Consider the following 21,128-nt stretch of genomic DNA (forward strand, 5'->3'; position numbering starts at 1 on the left):
TTTTATTATTCAAGACAAATCAAAGGATTCCAAATTGTTCCTCCTCCATTGCAATGAACCGCCCAAGTGAGGATTAAGTGCGCCTGAGTGTGGTGCGGCATTCCCCCTTTCTTTGCAAATGGCTTGCTGTCTGAAGGACGAGCTCCTGTGTTCCATCTGCCTCAGCATCTACCAAGATCCGGTCAGCTTCGGGTGCGAGCACTACTTCTGCCGCAAGTGCATCACCGAGCACTGGAGCCGGCAGGAGCCGCACGGCGCGCGCGACTGCCCCGAGTGCAGGCGCACCTTTGCCGACCCGCTGCTGTCGCCCAGCCTCAAGCTGTCCAACATCGTGGAGCGCTACTCGGCCTTCCCGCTCGACGCCATCCTCAACGCCCAGCGCAGCTCGTACCCCTGCAAGGACCACGAGAAGGTTAAACTCTTCTGCCTCACCGACAAGAGCCTGGTGTGCTTCTTCTGCGACGAGCCGGCGCTCCACGAGCAGCACCAAGTCACCACCATCGACGAGGCCTACGAGGAGATTCAGGTTGGTCACACAAACACACACACAACTAGAAAAAAAATTGTAAATAATTATTTCTTCTAAAAAAATATTTACTTGCATCTCTGAAGAGAGGAATAAAAAGTTCCAGTGGTTGAATGCTGTACTCTCACTCTTTTGTCTAGTTAGGGAGCTCAAACGGGCTGTGATCGATAATGTTCATATTTACAGCAACAACAGTTTTTGTTGTTTTTAACCTGCTTGAAAAATGAGGGAGTACTTTATTGATCTCCAAAATGGGGCAGAATGTCTGTTCGAGGGACTCAAGGAAATGTGAATTGAAATCAATTGAAGTCATTTTTCTTCTCTCCTCAATGCAGATGTCTTGTACAGTATGTAACATGTAAACATTGCTTGATAGTGATTATTTTGCCAACAACTGCTTTCCTCAAAGAAGAGTTGCAGATAAGATGTCAGAATGGCTCAGGGTATTCTACTGAAAAAACGGGACAGGTCCCAGTGATGGCTCGCTCGCTGGGGATTTAATGTGGGTCACCAGGCAAATTAGCAACATTTGTTCTAGTTTCTTTGACATGGCTTTTGTATCAGGTTGCAATGGTTGGTACTTTTGGTGTAAATTTGCAGCACATATGCATCATGCAAATTTCAGATTTAACTACTAGGGGTTCTCCCGTAGGGCGGCTCGGTGGCGCACTGGGTAGCACGTCCGCCTCACAGTTAGGAGGGTGCGGGTTCGATTCCACCTCCGGCCCTCCCTGTGTGGAGTTTGCATGTTCTCCCCGGGCCCGCGTGGGTTTTCTCCGGGCACTCCGGTTTCCTCCCACATTCCAAAAACATGCTTGGTAGGCCGATTGATCACTCCAAATTGTCCCTAGGTGTGAGTGTGAGTGCGATTGGTTGTCTGTCTCTGTGTGCCCTGCGATTGGCTGGCAACCAGTTCAGGGTGTCCCCCGCCTACTGCCCGATGACGGCTGGGATAGGCTCCAGCACGCCCGCGACCCCCGTGGGGACTAAGCGGTTCAGAAAATGGATGGATGGATGGGTTCTCCCGTACTCCTCATCAAAATCAACATTTTAAAAAAGAACCAATCTATTCTCCTTCAGGCGATCAAGGAACCTACTCTACGGTAATTGTTAATGCTCATCCCCCGTGTATGCTCGTCTCGGCAAGTATCGATGGCAACCGGTCTCTGTGTTTGAAGCCTGTGAAAAGTTAAATGGTGCAGCGATAGAGGACATGTCATCTGGCGCAGCACGTGATGTTTCTCTTTCCTCGGATTCTACCAGCTTGTCCTGCGGCTCGGAAGCTCTTCAACAATCTGCCGTTTTGTATTCTGGCCGGAGCCTGGGAGGCTTCCCAGATTTGCTGCGCTGAAAGGGAACTATGAGCACTGGAATCAAAGCAGGATCTCATGGGGAGGTTTTTAGCCAGCAAGTGGGAATTCTCCAAGAAACAACACCAAAGCACAGCCTTAGAAGATCTTCTCATGTAGAATTAATCTTTGACGTGGTCCATCTTGTAAAAAGGTTTGCTATTGTTTCCTCCTCCTTGCCAGCCAGCGAATAGGAACGACGTGTCAGATAGAAGCATGCTTAAGAATGTCGCCCGCGGGCACAATCAATTACTCAAGTGCCAGAATTTCATGTTCAGGCTGTAGAACACTGGCAATGTTGTTTCTTCCTCTTCGTATTATCAAATCGTATGTGGCAAGCTATCACTGTCAAATGGTGTGGCTTTTTGTCAGGTTTTTTTTTTTCCCAAGGTTTTGTCAACTGTAGGAGAAATTTATCTTGGAGCAAGGGACAGCTGTGTACACATAGAGTCGAAAACCTACAAGGGTTACGTGTGCGGCGATAGTCCTCTATTGCCGTCGCTTGCGTCATCGTCTCACCCTTACAACAAGCACTGACTCCCTGTGCTTTTGTTTCTCCATCAGTGCCACAAATATCTTGCCATACATACAGTAGACAATACAGACATCGTGACGAATGCCCTCAAGATAAATCACAGAGAAGTAGCGATGTCGCTGCGCCGGCGCGTGTCATTGTCAGTCTTCTTTTGCAAGCCTAGTTGAAGACAAAACAAAAATAAATCTGTCATTGTTCTTCTAGCTCGGTGGCGGGCTGGTCTGAACATGACGCAAGCTCTGGCTTTTCTCAAGTTACTCCTGTAAAAGCCTCATTAATAAAAGAAGAAGAACATCAGCAAGTGTGTTTGTTTGAACTGCACTGTTTAGCGAGGAACCTCCCCCAATGTTGACCACATGTTATGCTTGCCTGCCGGTGGCTACTATAGAGGGCAGCCCTCAGTTGGTGTGTTAGCACGCTGTAATCTCCTTAGCCTGGCATGTCACTCGGCTGACCCGGCCGGGCCCTTGAGACGTGTTGCATGCGGTGGCTTTACCTCCCGCTGGTTTGCATCTTTTGGCCATGTTTGCGTTGCGCAAACAAACTGATTTCTCAACATCCACATGGTTCATTTTAGTTCACCACAATACTTTTTAAAGCCTGACATACATGTCTTTTATAATAACAATAATAATAATAATTAATAATAATAATTCAAATCAAAACTAAAACAATAATAAAAATACAGCAATAATAATAATGCTGATTATAATAATTATAATTGTATTTATAATGCACTTTACATTTCAAAGAAACCGCAGTGCTTTTTTTTTTTTTTTTTTTTTTTTTTTTAAAGAATGAAAGGCGTGTGCACGTCAGATGATGATACATAGGTAGCAGTGTCTGACATTGTAATCAGTGTGACATTATACCAGCGCACAGGACACAGTGTAACCCGCTAATGAATTCTCTTCAAAGGAAGGCAGACTCAATGTGAGAACTCTAAATATGAAATATATCCTGCCGGAATTTGGAGCACATCCAGTAATTCCGTTGTGAAGGAGAAGGTCAATGCCAAACAACCTATTGTATGTGATGTACGGATCTCCTCAGGCCGTGACCTTCTTCGTGCACACAGTACATTCAGTTAAGAGGAGAGTTTGTGGAGCCGTGTTAGTAGAGTTTTTTTTTTTTTTTTTATATATAAACTTGTGTTGGTAGTCAAGCACAACTAACCTCGCTAGGCATCCATTTGAAATTTGGTGCAGATAACCTATGAGCCAGACCAACCTGCTATAGGTGAAAAGCAGCACTATAGAAGAAGCCATCTGTTTTTTTTTTTTAATCTTTCCCACAAGCTTTAAACTCATTAAAACACACTGTGAGCAATTCTAGTTCAATAAATAGCTGACTTGGGCGACTTGTGATTTTCCTTCCTGACATTAATGGCCGTTTTATCAACTGCACTGTTAAAAATCATGAAAAAGATATGAAACATGACCATTATAAAAATCATTTCAAAAGATGACCACTTCTGCATGAACATCTCAGTCCATAATTGGATGATGGAGACTGTGTGTGACCAAGCATTCCTGCTGTCTGCTTGCCCTAAAGAACACTACACTCTGCACTTTACACTCTACTTGACAGCCGCAAGCAACCAGATGCATGATGGCGTCTGTTAATTAGAGTATATTTGGAAAGTAGATGGATACAGTGGACAGCATGTGAAGCAATAAGAGCATCAGGCAGCTGTGTAGTAGACTAAAGCCCACGCTGCTGGAGACTTCAAATGAATCCGCCCACGCCGTTCTGCCATTGAAAGCATCCAGATGCACCTTGCGTGTCATCTGCTATTAACGCCGTTCCCTATTACCAGCTTGCCAGACGCATGAAATACGTATAAAAAGCCCATTTGCATTTCTGCCACCTGCATCGATGCCAGACCGGGCGGTCCTTGTCATATTTTTTAAGTGTTCTTGCAGGCCGCCGCTCACTTTTCTGGGCATCGCCACGGCACTTGGCTGTGCCTCTGCAGTAATGAGTCAGGCCTTCTCAAGGACACCCACAGATGCCGCCCCCACCACCTTTGTGGTTTCGCATCATCTCGCCTGCCCTCTTTTCCCCCAGCAGCTTCACCTCTCGTTCATTTGGAGTCATCTTTTTTCTACCGTCTTCGCTGTGAGTAATTTTTTTAAGCTCTCGGTGACTAAGGATTTAATCTACCACCTAACCTGCAAAGCAAGATATTCGTCACACGGTATCAGAAAGATTGGTTGGGCAACAAACACTTGGCCTATCCACCAGGAAAAATATACATTCATCCAATCTTACTGCGACTTCACTGCTCAAATATTTTTTTTATTATTATTGTGCTTTTGCCGTGTAATATTTTCTATGTCACTGTATTTTGCTATGATTATTTTTCCACATGGAGTGTTACTGCAGAGCGATTAATGTGAGCCAGAGAAAGGGGTGTGTGTAAAAGTCAGAGTTCAAAGTCACACACATTCCACACTCAAACAAAGCTAATTTGCCTATTGCAAATTTCGTAGTTTAAATTACCCGTCTACAGTCAATATTGTATTGATATAGCAAACCGCCACTACAATATTTACAACCAAGTTTAGGTAAACAACGACATGTCATCACCAGACGATGGATGGATGGATGGATGGATGGATGGATGGATGGATGGATGGATGGATGGATGGATGGATGGATGGATGGATGGATGGATGGATGGATGGATGGATGGATGGATGGATGGATGGATGGATGGATGGATGGATGGATGGATGGATGGATGGATGGATGGATGGATGGATGGATGGATGGATGGATGGATGGATGGATGGATGGATGGATGGATGGATGGATGGATGGATCTTTATTTCGAACATGATTTATCTATCTATTAATCTATCACTGTTCAAAATTAAGGAACAACGGTAAATAAAGTACAAATATTACACATTACATTCAGGAACAACGGTAAATAAAGTAGAAATATTACACGTTACATACGCTTTTAGTTAAACTGGACTGACTTACTCTCTTTATCCTTTATTTATTGGTCATAATCAGTGGTGGAGCTAGGGGTGGCTGTGTGGGGCACTTACCCCCAAAAAAATATATACTTGGCAAAATGAAACTGAAATGGAATAACAGGAAGTCATGTGACAGGACAGAGTGTTTATCTATGCACGTATCGTCGGTAGATTAAAAGATAAACGGAAGCGCTTAACCGAGAAAGTGGAGCTGGTAGTGCATCCATCAAAGGCAACATTTTGTCTTGTTAAGATGATTACTTTTGGCTCGCACTTAGCTTAAGTGAGATTCAGAAGTCGGTGTATCTGCTGTGCATTAGAAATGCCGTGGTAGTGCATTAGCCACGTGTACGTGCTCTGGAAGCCATTTTAGTAGAAAGCACCAAAGATTGATTTGACGGTTAAAAGGTGGCAGCGAGCTTAAAGTAGCAGTAAACCTGTGTGGATCTTCCCGAGTTATTTAAATCACATGTTGACTTCCAAGTTGTGTTATTTATTTGTGTGCCTACATCATAAAACCTTTGTCAACTCAAGTGTTTTTCACAAGTATTAAGTGTTATTTTAACTTTAGTACTGTGTTAGTGGCGCATTCTGACATGCATAACAATTTGAGTTATCACCAAATTAAAACGTGTCTAATAGAAACAGGAAGGTGTTTACAGAGTGATACTGTCACTTTGTTGTGTTTTTGACTCACCCATCCAAAAACTTTCTGTGATGGGTTTTTTTTCCCCAGAAAAGATTAGTTGAACTCCAAAAATGTCAGACTTTGGGGGCGATTTTTTATTGGAATCATATAACAATTGAAGCCTGGGGCCTCCCGGTGGACTGAGTAATTGAAAGAGGAAGTGCGGTGCTTTTAAAGTTCCACAGCTTAAAGCCAGGCTTAGTGTTGAGGCATTCCCTCCACGCAATGTGATGCAGATCAGAAGTGAAAGCAGCTCACAGATGACATTAAATGCATGTGAGCAGACAGCCAAAGATGCTGCTTTCACTTCGCCTCCCTTTCAGGCAGACGGACCAGTAAAGCAGGACATAAATATGTATCTTGTGAGTTGTGACCACGCCGCTTTGATGTTTTGTTTGGGATTATGGGAGCTGCTGCTGAATTCTTGATTAGCTGTGGAATTAAAACAGATTAGAGACCGTTGTTCCCTGGCAGTGGGCACGGCCGGACTGTAATCTGTTGTAATTCCCCCCCGTCCCTGTGATTTGCAGCAGATGATTTAATTTGAGCCGAGCTTCCAATCACCCAAGCGCCTCCTCTATAATTGAAGCCGGAGGTTGTTTACCTGTTAAACGTCTCTTTTGTCAAAGTGGAAAAGTGATGGTCAATTTCTGTTTGCCTCCCAACCTGTGTTTCCAGCTCGAGTCCCGCTGCAGTAGAATACCGCACAGCTCGGGGCACTCCCACACTTCTCGTTTTCAGTCTCTTCTTAGTATCTATAGAATCAGGGGAATCTTGTCACCATAACCAGGAGCAATGTCGGCGTAATCACCAGCTTCAGAAGCGACACTGATTTTCTCCTTTTAGATTAAACACCACTTGCCAACCACTTCAGATAAAACGCAAACAAAATAATGAGATCCATTGCAAAAGATACCATTGATAGGCGAGAGCGACTTGAGGCGAGCAAAATATAAGAAAAGGCTCTCGGTATGCTGCCAGTGAATAAAACTATGCAATAATATCGGACAATATTTCCTTAATGCTCATTTACCTGGGCTCTCACTCGCCAAAATTTTGGTTGAATTCCAAAGAGACCAAACTCGGGATCATCTAAAACTAGAGGTTAAAGTAATTTCATCTTTAAAAACCTATTGCCAAATTGAAATGCACAATATTCGATAACTATCCATAGCACAAAAGCGTACCTCACTTTGTGTCCAGTCGGCGTTTTTCAAGTTATGTTAGCAATCACCAATTTGGGCCTAATTGTCGCGTGTTGAGCTTTACAGTCCCTCAAACTTTACATATTTCCTATTATCCATAATGGCATTAGGTAGCCGTAGCCATTTAGCTTTGATGGTCAGGCTAATAAGCGGAGGCGGTCACGCGGCTGTGACTTATTGCTAATGTGTCACTGTATAACAAATGAGCTTCCCTGCAGCAGTATGAGCACAAGGCAGTTCTTCTAGCGGCGACGTGGTTCAAGCCAAATGTGTGTTGCAGTTTAATATAAGCGGCATCTTATTATCAACTCTCGCTGTAAGTGCTAATTTATTGCCAATGAGTCGGGCTAGCTGCTACAAATGTGCTACTGATATGGCAAATACGATGTTTGTTCCAATGTCGTGATACAGGTTGACTTCCAAGTTGTTCCAATTCACTGCTTCTCAATTATTAGATTATGATTATCATTTGTCTTCAAAATGGTTGTAAGTGTACCTCTGCCTGATATTGTGTCCTTATTAAATGAAATATAGATCAACCTATGATAAAAGAATTATATTAACATTGATTTTTAAATCTCCTTCGATTTTTTTCATCCTTGTTAAATATTTATCTATGATGTCTTGAAAGAGTTTGTTCACTGCAATTTATATCTCCTTACAGCTAATAGTCCCTGCACACGCAATGTGAGCACCACTGCCACCTACTGTAGTAGATGTGCAATTACACTTTATTCTAGTATGGCAAAAAAATAAATAAATAAATGGTTTCTTCGCATCACTGTAGTAGACGTACAGTAGTACCTCAGGACTGCAACCAAAATCTTTAGGTAAATAAATATAACTTCATTCATTCATTGTATATGATTAAAAAGTCACAACTCAATGCAACGTTATATTACAGTTCAACTACATTCTAAATTCATTATTATTAATATTATTTATTCAGATTAATTATTCATTCCGTCTTGGCTGATGGAGGAACCAAGCGATAGGAGAGCCAGGCGCGCATTTAATTAGGTCAGCCAACTCTGCTTATTGCTCACAAGTCGAGTACACTGACCCCTTGGCCGCATCCATTCCATTAGGCCGAAGCGCCATCACACTTTCTCACCGGGAGATTTATGTTCTTGACACATTCTACATGGTTTTATATTAATAACATGCTGACTACTAGAGATCTGACTAATCCTAAGAGGCTTTACCAAAAAAAAAAAAAAAAAGATGTTGCTGGCATTCATTGGATTGTGAAATTCCTCTGGCAGTCAAATATATCTCGGGGGTCATTTTCAGGGTGTGTTGTACCCCCCCCCCCCCCCCCCCTTTTTAATTTTTTTTCATTTTAGATGAAAGCGTTGTGTTGTGCATTCATCTCCATGTGGACGTCACCCAGCCACTTCTTCTGTTGTTTGGAGAAAATAAACATCAGAAATGTCGTTGCCGCTTATGCTCAGAAAGAGATTGATAAATTTGTTGAAGTGTGAATTTAAGATAAGTTTGGATTACATTTTTCATCTGTGTTTGTAGTAATAGTGGAAATGGAGAAATGAGTGAAATGCAGTATACAAGTTCTTCTGATGAACACAGCAGCTATGCGAGTGTCTGCTTTGGCAGCATTTTTTATTTTTTGCCTAGAGGAAGGTTTTTTTCCTGAAGGTGCTATACTTGAATTAACAATAGTGCATGATCTTTTGTGGCATCAGTCCTGGAAACCTTTTGTGACTCACAAGTTCAACCTCAAAGGCACAACTATGTGCGTGATACGATATCCCACAATCCATTCCTTACAGTTGAGGGATGAATAATATTCAAAACTATTCAAACAGCCGAGCCATGTTGTTTCTTTAGCTATTTCAATTTGGAGTGTCGCATTTGCATACTTCCTCGTTTCAAGTTAGAGCTTTAGAGCCCCAAGTCATCATTTGCATGGCTCGCCCTATTTATTGACAATTGCAAGCGGCTGCTACATCACCTTTTCTCATCGCCATCTCTTCAAAGTTGAGATAGCACTACAGATTAAATAATATAAAGAATAATATCACAATTAATCACAAATTATCATAATGATGCCAGATTAACAACTGTTGTCCTTTTAAGATGCCCTGCGGCAAACACCAAGAAACCTAAGTGCAGTGTGAAAAGGCCTTTAAATAATATCACTCAAGTAAAACTAAAAAGTCATCCAACTAAATACTAATAACCATTTGATATTTTGATAATGAAGCTATAAAACAATTTGCTGTATTTCCTTTATGTGTTGGAGTTATGCAGCATTCATCTTTGGCCAACCTGCATACAGGAATTAAGTCTGTGGGATGTCAGATTATATTAAGAGCATATTTTTTCATCCTGGAGGCTTTTCAAAGTCATTTTTCAGGCCTACAAAGGTGCATGTTTTGTTTGATTCTTCATCATGCTGACCCAACGCTCTGCTATATGTCCTGCAGGAGCTGGCCGGAATAATAAAGCTGGCATCAGTATGGATGGACGCGCGGGTTTGCGTTTGCTTTCAATGCAGAGCCACGGGGAAGCGTGCACTTTTAGACGCTATAAATAATGAATAAAGCCCTTCAGCACGGAGGAGAGAATGACGGTGAGCCTGGAAATTGACATCCTTCATCTGGGAAGGACTTCATTATTAGTGTCATGCATACAAAACGCAAAATGATCCAATCTGACAATTTGAGCTTTTACATCTCATCCTGGTAATATTGCCTCGAGAAAATTCAAATAAGGAATGCAGCTCGTCACATATGGTGTTTTAAAGCAACACAAGTGTGCCCATGTTGCTGCGTGACTGTTAGGATAGAAATGAAATTTTCTCTATTACAAAGTTGTTGCCGACGCATTATTGGATGCAACATTGTGGCAACAAAAATAAAGCTTAGCTGCGCGCCGCTGCTCCCGTTCCTCGCCGCCGGTCTCGCTGGTATGAATATTTTAAAACTAATGAAGATTGGAATAGCCAAAATTAGTGAGGCTAACCGCCTCTGTCATACGCATAAACAAAAAAGTTTTCCTTGTCGTTGTGTGTGTATCCAGCGTTCTGAGACACTGGCCGAGCTCAGAGCTGGCCGTGTTTGCAAACAGTTTTATCTGTGGAGAGTAATGGAAATTTCCGCTCAGTTAGTTCTGGGTCATGAATCATGTCTCTCCTTAGTTTCACTGTAATTTCAATCCAAGTGTGGTTGGCAGAATTAAATTAGCTCTTTATTTTGCTCCTGTTCTGCAAACTGACATGTTGGCAAATTGGAGAGGTAAAAAAAATAAATGTCTGGGCATATTCTTCTATTGCACAAACAAGACTAAATTTGAAAAACTGAACCATATTTATTTTCCCATAATAAAGATTTTATCGTACTGAGAGCGCATCTGGTCATTAATATTTGAGTTGACTTTTCGACTTCTTAACACTTCTGCTGGATTAGCCTCCAGATAGCGGAGGCTAGGTTGCAAAGCCAAAGTTGATGGTCTCCAATTTCATGGCACCCCGAGGTGTAAGCAGTAAGATGCATGACCTTCCTGAAATTTCACGGGGGGTTATCGTAACAACACATCCACCATTATATGGTCTGTAACAATTTTCACACCAGACTCAACATAATAGCAGAGGAGCACATTTTCTCGGTCAATCTGTCAGCTGCCGCACCACCATCATTAACATGGAGAGTCACGCTCTTCCACCACCCGAGCTCACTACCTTTGTTTTCCTCTCCTGGTGTCCTTGAGAGGACAAATGCAGCATCTCGGTTCATTTTCTAGCAAGCTCTTGAGCTCAGTGAATATAAATACTCCTGTTGCATCCGTCCCGCTCCATGTTTTAAATGCTTATAGTTTTCCTTTGTCAGCAGAGATCTTTTCTCATATTTCTTTCAACTGAGTATCTCGGTGATTTTCTTCCCGCCGCCCACCTCGCCTTAGCCGACAGCTCTATTTGGACGATTTGTGCTGCCGTAAGTGTTCAAGGGAGGTGACACCGGGGCCAAGCAACCGGGCGGCGTGATTACCTCAACTGTGGAATATAAAATAGATGACGCTGGCGTTTCTGCCATTTGTTTCACCCTAAATTAGAAGCATTGCAATGAAAAGATGCTGACGTGAAGACCACCCATATGCCCAATAATTGGTTTTCCATAGAGGTAGGTGGGCAAGTCTACAATCCATTGCGGCTAGAACACCTGACACTCTTATGGGAAGAATTTCAACTTGTAACTCGAAACACCATACTGATATATTTGGTTGAGAAATCCATAGAACACAACTCACTGTTGCAATAGAGGCATGAGATGGGTAAAGGACTCAATACAGGATTTAATTAAATATATCCATCCAGGAAAGTGAAATACATCACAATCAACATGATAGAACAAGAAAATGAGCCAAACAACACCAAGCAGGTGCTAATTCAAGAACGAAACAACATCTGCTCATCTCAGATGTGAGTGTACTCCATTTTACGGGATCTGTGTAAACCTGCATTCTTTGTGACAGCTTTCCCAGCCGCCCTACACAGAGTCTTGCTCCTTGCGTGAGGAGACCTGAGGATAACTGAGCAGAACCAGCGTGAGCCCAGACGAGAGATGAGAGCCGCTTTCCTCAATGTCCCTTGCGATTTCATGCAATCTTTTCATGCCTCGGCTCTCCATCTGCATTCCTTGTTTTCTCGCTGTGGGTTTTAATCTGTGCCCAAGCTGAGCGAGTAAGAACAACAAACAATGCAAAGTTGGATCAACAGAGCAGCATCGAGTTGAGCTGAAACCACGCATTAGCATTTCCGTGTAGCCGTCCTGTAGGCACCGTTTGAGCAAGCCAAGCATTGTTTTGTTATCTGTTAGCGTTTGTCCGCTAGGCTTGAGCACGGCTCGCTGACCAGCCTATGCTTGTCATTTGGTTGTGTCGCAGAGGGAGATGAAGGAGCAGCTGGCCACCCTGCAGGACAGCGAGAAGGGTCACACCGAGGCCCTGCAGCTCTTGCAGAGACAACTCACTGAGACCAAGGTACTGCAGCAATCCTCCTCCTTAAACAAACACCTCTCATTCTCCCAGCTACCCTGTAAATGTACTACATTCATTCTAGTAAGGGATTCTGAATAAGAGTAGACCGTAAAACATTGGCGAGTGCATTATTGTCAGTCACCAGTCTTACAGAATTCCAAATAATTCTTTCCAGAAGCAGTCATGCCCCAAAAGTAAAAGGTTTGTTGAGAATTCTGAGGTCTACAGTCTAGCTCTTGTTTTTTGTAGAATACATTTCCTCTCAAAAACTTTTTTTTTTTTTTCATTTTTTTTGTTGACCAGTAAAAATATGGTATACTATTTATTATAATTTGCTTTCCTTATTTTTTTTTGTTAACTGGTCATTTTTTCCCTTATTTTTAATGCTGACTGGTAAAAATATGGTACATTTATATTTTCTTTCCTTAATTTTTTTTGTTGACTGTTAAAAATGTTTCTTTTCTTTCTCAATTTTTTTGTTGTTGTTTTTGTTGACTGGTACCATTTGTACTCCGAAGCGACGTTGTGGTTCCACATATATTTGCTTATGCGTTTTCTCACGAAAGCCCGTCTTCTCTTGAGAGTCGGAGTGACACTTACCATTGCACACTCTACTAGATTACACACACAGAGACTGAAACGCTGCAGCGCACCTGCTGTGCCAAGTTGGAGCATCGCATCACTTCCCGTCAAAGCGACACCAACCCATTGGGTTGACGTGCCCTAACTGCGGGATACCATCCTTTCATCCACTCTTCAGTGGGCTAATCAAATTAGATTTGGCCCCTGTCTGGAACACACACATGTTACCAACACATTTGTGTCTGAGGCGTTTAGGGAACTTTTCCGTCCTCGCCTAAAGGGCCGCTTGTTTAGTCTATATTTGTGCCTATTCCTGCATGAAGCGAGGAGAACCTTTTTTCCAGACACCTGCTCGGTACCATCACGTTCTGCTGCACCTCAGCGGCATGCCAAGGAGACTGATCATGGAGCCGCTTCATCCGCCCACTGCGCTCATCAACTGGCTCGGAGGGCTGCCGCGCAGCCCGCCCTAATGTCATAACTGTCACGCTCTTTGACAAATCACAGCCTTTAAGCGATTCCCAGGGAGAGCGTACCTGCCCCCACTCCAAGAAAGAAAGAGGAATTTTTAGCCCACTGTAATTAAATCTTAAAGTTCAGAGGAAAGATTGATACGATATAGAGAATAAATCGTTTTTGTGCAACAAAGGGCCCTAATGATTGTAATTTTCCAAACAACAATGACTGTGTGTCAATGGAGTGTCTCATAGGACAAACACCTGATCTCAAAGAAGAACTCATTTAATTGTACATCCAGACAAATGTCCAGATTGAAGGTCACCAGCGGTGTCGTGTTGTTACACATTTCTTGTAGCCAGCGTGAGATCGATTCCCGCTCGGTGACTGTCACCCAATTAGGGTCTCGTCTGCCTTTCGCCCACACTTGGCTCAGCGACACAGGACACGTTAGAGAAAAAGGCATACGGTAGTTGGATGCTTGAGGGATTTATTTTTGGGGGGGGGCAAGTTCAGATGACAGCATATAAACATTTGTATAAACAGATTTGGAAGTCAACACAAGATAATGGAAAAATCTGTTAACCAAATATTTCATAAAGTGTTTTTTGGCTGCTGCTTAGACTTGAGAACCTCCTCACATCTTTTTTGTTGAGTCACATTGATAGCACTCGGATGACTCATTCTCTTTGAGATCTTTCTATTTATCTCTCAAATCGGGGAGCTCAAGTGTTCTGCTTTACCACCGGCTGCTCCCTTCAAATTGCTCCTCACAGCTCTTGAAAACTGTGTGAGCCTTTGAATCAACCACAATGATTAACATTCGTCTTTGTTGGAATTATAGCATCGTCTTGTTGAAGCCCTTTTATGAATGTTTTGCACAAAAATTGTAGCGAGCCAAGAGTGAGTTGTTATTCGGTTTCCTTTACAGTCGTCAGCCAAAGGTCTCCGCGCCACCATCGGCGACGCCTTCGAGCGCCTCCACCGTTTCTTGCGCGAGCGTCAGAAGAGCATGCTGGAAGAATTGGAGATGGATACGGCCCGCAAACTGACCGACATCGAGCACAAGATCCAGCGCTATAGCCAGCAGTTGCGCGACGTCAAGGAGGGCATCCAGATCCTGCAGGAACGTCTCGACGAGACGGGGCGCCACGACTTCCTCGAGGGCGTGGCCATCACATCCGAGAGGTGAGGGTCTCCTGACAAAATGTTACATTTTGGAACGAGTCATGGTTTGTGTGACAAATCCCGATAATCCCTGCACAGATGGTGTCTTAGTCCCCGAAAAGCAGCTGTCCGGTTTAATCTGGGAAGGTTCGTAGAGGACGTTTTAATTGAACCGTATCATATCGCCATTTGGGAGCATGAGATTAGTTTTTGAGCTAGTGGGATTAAAATGTCACTCAACATTTTAAATCAGGAAACTTGCTCATTTTCTATTTTTCTCTGAAGGAGAAAATATGCTATTGACCGCTCCTTGAAATTGTCTATCAATTGCTATCAGAACATCTTTTATGGAAGACAATAATCTTTTAAGGAGATGCCACATTTCCAGTTACCTCCTGACAACTTCATTCATATTGTCAAGTGACAGAAAAAATCATATCAAATCAAAAAATCATATTACCCTCCCAAACTGAGCCGTGCCATTTTGATCGAATCAGACCGTGATTCCATCGGATCAAATTGCTGCACTTTAAAATAAATAGTCTTTGAATCGTATCGCTCATCATGTATCAAAATACGTATGGAATCATTTTTATTGAAGAGTTGCAGATCACTAGGTATGTGCCAGGTCTTTACGTAGACTACAAGGTTTTAATGTCATGCCTGGCAATATGAACTTTCCAGAAAGGCTGAATCTTCTGAGTGCAAGAATTAACAAGGTCCTTCAGGAGTTGACATCATCATCATCTAACCCCATTCAGTCACTCAAGTCAATTAATGCTAATAAGAGCGAGGCATTTCACCGACAGACAAGATTAATCACCCAGCGTCGAGCCAGCCACTGCATTATTAGCAAGCGGCAATTGAGTGGCTTTAGATTGCCATTGATCTGTTTCTGTCGCAGGATTAAAGGGAAGATCCATGAGACCAACCTGACTTATGAGGACTTCCCCACATCCAAGTACATGGGACCTTTGCAGTACACCATCTGGAAGTCTCTCTTCCAGGACATTTCTCCAGGTAAGCAGGGGCAAAGGGAAGGGATGCTTCAGCTAGTCCTGGTACGGCTGGAGTTTGTTTTTTTATAACCACAGCCGTCTAAAGGCGGGATTATTTATTCACCTTGACTGCTAACACCGAATTATTTGCAGAGGAGTTTGTGTTAGTACTCCTATTTCAACATTCTGCCAATGAGAGGCCAGGCTTTTTTTTTTTTTTCTCCCCCTTCTGTCCTTGACTGACAGCCAAATGGAACAATTGGTTCCAATCCGTCAGCGGGGGTTGCCAGAGACGAAACAAAGACGTTCATCCTTCATCCATCGTTTGGTTAGCAGTTCTCACCACAAGACTGTTGTTTGTTATTCCCGTGTGTCTCTCACAACACACACTTTGGCTTGTGAATCTTTAATGATTGTAACAAGCATAAGTGGCAAAGGCTCCATTTTGTCCGCCGGCTGGATGGCGGCCATTTATCATTTTGCTATTTTTAACCCGAGCTTTTTTTTTTAATGCAAAATTAAAGCTGTCACAAAAAAATCTGCAACACATAATTTGGTATTTATTGCCTTATGGTCAACAAAGTGACTTGTTGGACAGCGACAATTGCTTTCCACACAACAATGTGAGAGAAGTGAAATATCGGATTCCGCTTTATAAAGCAAATATTGCTAGGTTAACGTTTCAGTGTCAGTCACATTCATTAAGAACATTTACACGGGAGAGCGGGATCAAATCTTCCTCCGAGCATCGATTCCCATAGCAGCATCAATTGCTCCATTCTGCTGGACTCGCTCTTGTTTTGGCAAAATTGAGTAACATTATTGCACATCAAATAGCTCTGGGCTGTCTCTAAACGCTGCTCTGTCAAAGTGATGCTGCCAGGTGGGCGTGCCGCACAATAACAAGCCATCAGTCATCTTTGAGCTCGGAGTACTCACCGCCATCGCCTTTGCGATATTGACGCTTTCTTCCCGACCCTGAAAGAGAGAAGGCATCTTTTGCAAGGGTGCACTTAGTATCAAAATGATAACGGGGACTGTTTTCCTTCAGCGTATAGCGTATACAGCATATAATCAGCACGTATCTTCCCTCTCACTCGTAAATCTTACTCCCCTGCGTCAGGGAGGAAAAGGTTGTCTAAATGATACTCACTTCACACGGTCCTGCAATAATGCATGGCGTGCACTCTGCAAACTTACGAAATTGCATTTTTATCTCACTGTTTCAGGCCTCGGTATGTAGGACTGTAATTCTTAGTATATTTTTGGGGCAGATCAACCGTTACATCTTTTCCATTTATGGTATTCAGAATCGCCTTTATGGTATTGCGCGAAAATTCAAATTCATGCTCATATATATATATATATATATATATATATATATATATATATATATATATATATATATATATATATATATATATATCTCCATATTTTTTTTTAGACTAGCCAGGACATATTGGAACAATATAATCGCTTATATTGAGAGTTGTTTGCAGCGCTTCCACGATATTTTACACAAGGAAGTTGACGTTAAGACTTTGTTTGCTTGTTAGCTCACATTTTTAGCTTCTCGCTTAGTCTTTTGTTTCAATTAGCTCATCTTGAAATTACTTACTGTAATTGCCGGACTATAAACCGCACCGGATTATAAGGCGCACCAGCTAAAATTCAGGGATATTTCAGTTTTTTTCTTACATAAGCCGCACCGGACTATAAGCCGCACGTGCACACAAGTTTTTTACAAAGAAAGACAGTACATAGAAAGCCTTTTTAACGTTTTAATAACATACTTGAACATGTCTTTCTAAACATTGCCTGTGACGCAGCAGTAGTACCGCAGCAACGCGGAAGTGTGCACGCGAGTTATTAGCAAAGAAAGACTGGACACAGAAAGTTTTTTTTAAAGCTTTAATAAAATACCTTAACATTTCTTTCCAAACACTGCCTGTGACGCGGCAGTAATACCGCAGCAACACGGAAGTAACACAGCAAAGTCACTGAGACGCCGCGGTAACACAGCAGCAACACAGCAGCAACATGGTAGCACAGCACTAACAGGGCTGGTTAAAAAAAACATACCAGTAAAAGTAAAAAAAGAGCCGTCTTCATCTTCCTCCTGTGCACTGAAACTATCGAAGTCTTCCTCCCTAGTGTCTGATTGGAATAGCGTTAGATATCCTTCGCCTCACACTTTCTCAGTCTCTCTTTCGTCGTCGGTTTTATGCATTTCTTCGAGTGTGAAGAGGGTCTGTTCATGCTAATCTTATTCATGCACGAAGCGCTAAATTACATTAAACTAGCGAGCGACACGTATAGCTTAAAAGCGGCATCATATGCATTTCTTTTGTCCCCCATGATGACAGTTTGTGTATAAAGGGTTCCTTCCTTTCAGTAATGTCCGACTTGATCGCGTTCTGCGTGATGCGCAAAATGTAAACACAAACTAGCACATCTTCTTCGGCGCATTATCTCTTCTTCGCCTGTCTCGCTCTTGCTTCCTGCTAGAGCGCCCCCTGGAGGCCGGAGGCCGTAAAAATCCATAAGTACGCCGCGCCGCCGTTTAAGGTTCAAAGTAACCTTCTGAATAAAATGCATTAAAAGTTCACATTCATTACAACTTGTCTTTGGTGAGCAAAATGTCAGAAGAATTTAATTTAAATGCTCATTGATTGGGTTTTAATACAATGCAGATGGTCCAAACAGCGCCACTGCTTTGTGTAATCTCTGAGTAATATGGCAGAGTAAGAGAAAGGGTTTAGAGCACAGGTGTCAAACTCAAGGCCCAAGGGGGCAGATACGGCCCGCCACATCATTCTATGTGGCCCGCGAAGACAAATTGTGCATCAAATTTGTGTGTCATTACTAGAATTGCAAATTGTCTTCACTTTTAATAATATATTTTTCTTAAATATTTGACCAGTTTTTACTCGTCTGATTTGAAAATGAGTTATTTGTCAGTTTGTTTTGTAGCTTTTACTGTATATAATAGCGTTAAGAGTAAAAGTGATCAAGTCATCACAAAAATCACGAAAAAAATAGTATATAATCCGCACCTGACTGACTATAAGCCGCAGGGTCCAAAATTATGGAAAAAAGTCGCGGCTTATAGTCCAGAAATTACGGTACACACTTTATATTAACCACAGTGGGCTCATGTAGTTTAATTTTTTTATTTACAAAATGCAGTTGATGGTACTAAAAAAAGTCAACTGTAGGGGGATCCCTTCAACTGACTTCAATTCTAAACTCCCCATGGTGTTTTTACTTGTCAGTGCCCGCCGCCTTGACGCTAGACCCCATCACGGCCCACCAAAGACTGATCCTATCCGATGACTGTACCATCGTGGCCTATGGGAACCTCCACCCGCAGCCACTGCAGGACTCGCCACGCCGCTTCGACGTGGAGGTGTCCGTCCTGGGCGCCGAGGGCTTCGCGTCCGGCGTGCACTACTGGGAGGTGATGGTGTCGGAGAAGACCCAGTGGATGATCGGCGTGGCCAGCGAGACGGTAAGCCGCAAGGGCAGCATCCAGATCCAACCGGGCCGCGGCTTCTACTGCATAGTCATGCACGACGGCAACCAGTACAGCGCCTGCACCGAGCCCTGGACCCGTCTCAACGTCAAAAGCAAGCTGGAGAAGGTGGGTGTGTACCTGGACTACCCAAAAGGCCTGCTCATCTTCTACAATGCCGACGACATGTCCTGGCTGTACACCTACCGTGAGAAATTCCCCATGAAGGTCTTCCCTTATTTCAGTCCTGGCCAGAGCCACGCCAACGGCAAGAATGTGCAGCCTCTGCGGATTAATACCGTACGCCTTTAAAAGGATCCACGCGGCCGTCCTCGGTTTGATGAAAATTTGAAAATGTTGCGTTTGAGGTGTATGTCTGCGCCATCAAAAGACTCCATTTGAGATCCAACACAAAATGGAAGCAGTGTTGCTTGAGGGGCTGAAATTGGGCCGCAACTATCCATTTTCAAGCTGTCCTAGTTGACAATGGTCAAAACGCTGACGACACCCTCGTTTAATTCAGTCAGTCACATGGTGCCGCTGCTTTTTTTGTTTTTCCGTTTTGAGCCTCAGTGATGTTTGATTTGTGATGGCTGTCACTTAAGAGAAAACAAAATGGAAGCAAAGGGTCTGTCCCTGGAGGTGAAATCAGGCAGTGATCATCTGTTTTGTAATGCTTATGTTGTTCCGGGTGACTTCTTTGTCTCTTTTCTTAGTTTTTTCTTTGTTCGAACCTGTGGAACCTTCCACTGTCTCTGCACTTTTGTGTCTGTCCACCCTGAAGGTGTCTATACCAGAAAACAATGCTGCTATTGAGGGAAAAATGTATATCCTTTTCGCTGTATGCTCCCTTCGCAACACACTTTATGAGAATTACTACAAAAGATTCACATACAGGGAGTCCTCATTCACATTCCTATGCAGTCCACATGACTTGAATTGCTAGATAAGCGGGAATGTGGCATCGTCTATCACTAACCTATGATGATCCCCTCAGTCAAGTTGAAATTACAGTCATTATTTGTGTGGGACATCCAAGTTGCAAACCGTAAATTCCACGTAACGGTATTTTATAGGTTCGGCTTTGTGACATTCACTGAGTTGTATCGCTCTCATCCACCAGGACCTTTCTTTTCTCGGAGTGACTTCCGTTTCCAGTTCTGTGGTTCAGCATGTCGTTCCCTGGTGGTTTTTGATGTAGCTATAGGAAAAACGTATTCTCCTAGGTTATGTTGAATCAATGCTTAGTGGTGCCATAACGCCGCTAATCCATGGGATAAAATCACAATCGTGTTCGTTCCAAGTATTCAGCTTAAGCGGCACGAGTCCGAAGAACCTCTCGTCTCGCAGACAAATCTAGCATGCTGGCTGATTTGTGTGCGTGACTGTGTGTGTGTGTGTGTGGGTGTGGGTGTGGGTGTGTGTGTGAACGTTTTGAATCCAGCGTGTGAGTCATCCTTCATTAAGCCAGTCTGGAACAAAACTGTGTTTTTTGTCATGTTGCACCTCTACCTGCTTGTGTGGCTAACCAGGAAAGGACAAAGTTTGTATCGTTGCTTGTCTTTGTTGTCGTTGTTGTGGTTGTTGATTTGCACCGATCTGTCAGGGTTATGTTTCTGATGAGTACAATCCATTGGTCTGCTTTAAAAAAAAAAACAAAAAAAAAAAACAGGGCTCAACCAATCAGGACGCTGGAACTGAAAGGTTACAAAAGTGGGTCCTCGCGTTGGTGACACCTCATTGACATTGCCGTTTTGCGTTTCAATATTTAAAATGAGATTAATGTGCGATGCTAAGTAGGCAGCGAGGATGGCAGAAATACTGTTCTAATGTGTTTATGAATTGATGATGTTGACTATGACACGTTTATGATTCTCTCGATGATTGTGTCCTTGAACGATGGCTGCTGTGCTCCCATCGACTCGTAAACACTCCAGTGTGGGGAAATGTATTTTAATGTACAATAAATGACTGCTAAAATCATCCTCGGTTTGTCGTTTTCATTACCTCTGCCCTATTTTAGACATTAACGTCTTGCATTGTGGGAGTTAAAGAGACGTCATATGGATTATAAAGAGCTGTTTTACAAAATGACACAAACGTCAAGGAAAAAGCAAGAGGAT

At 42.9% G+C, this 21,128-nt stretch overlaps 1 protein-coding gene across 1 annotated transcript in view; it reads left to right on the forward strand.

The window, feature by feature from the left end:
* The window catches only part of trim62.1 (tripartite motif containing 62, tandem duplicate 1), a 22,254-nt gene extending 1,266 nt beyond the window's left edge, over positions 1–20,988 (forward strand). The window contains exons 2-6 of the mRNA XM_049734538.1: positions 15–526; positions 12,196–12,291; positions 14,258–14,514; positions 15,398–15,513; positions 18,767–20,988. Of these exons, the coding sequence (XP_049590495.1) occupies positions 119–526; positions 12,196–12,291; positions 14,258–14,514; positions 15,398–15,513; positions 18,767–19,317 (1,428 nt within the window). The 5' untranslated portion in view covers positions 15–118 and the 3' untranslated portion in view covers positions 19,318–20,988. The remainder of the gene's footprint in view (positions 1–14; positions 527–12,195; positions 12,292–14,257; positions 14,515–15,397; positions 15,514–18,766) is intronic.
* The last annotated feature ends 140 nt before the right edge of the window (positions 20,989–21,128 follow it).

This window comes from Syngnathus scovelli, chromosome 11 (genome assembly GCF_024217435.2).
Source record: "Syngnathus scovelli strain Florida chromosome 11, RoL_Ssco_1.2, whole genome shotgun sequence".
Lineage (NCBI taxonomy): Eukaryota > Metazoa > Chordata > Actinopteri > Syngnathiformes > Syngnathidae > Syngnathus > Syngnathus scovelli.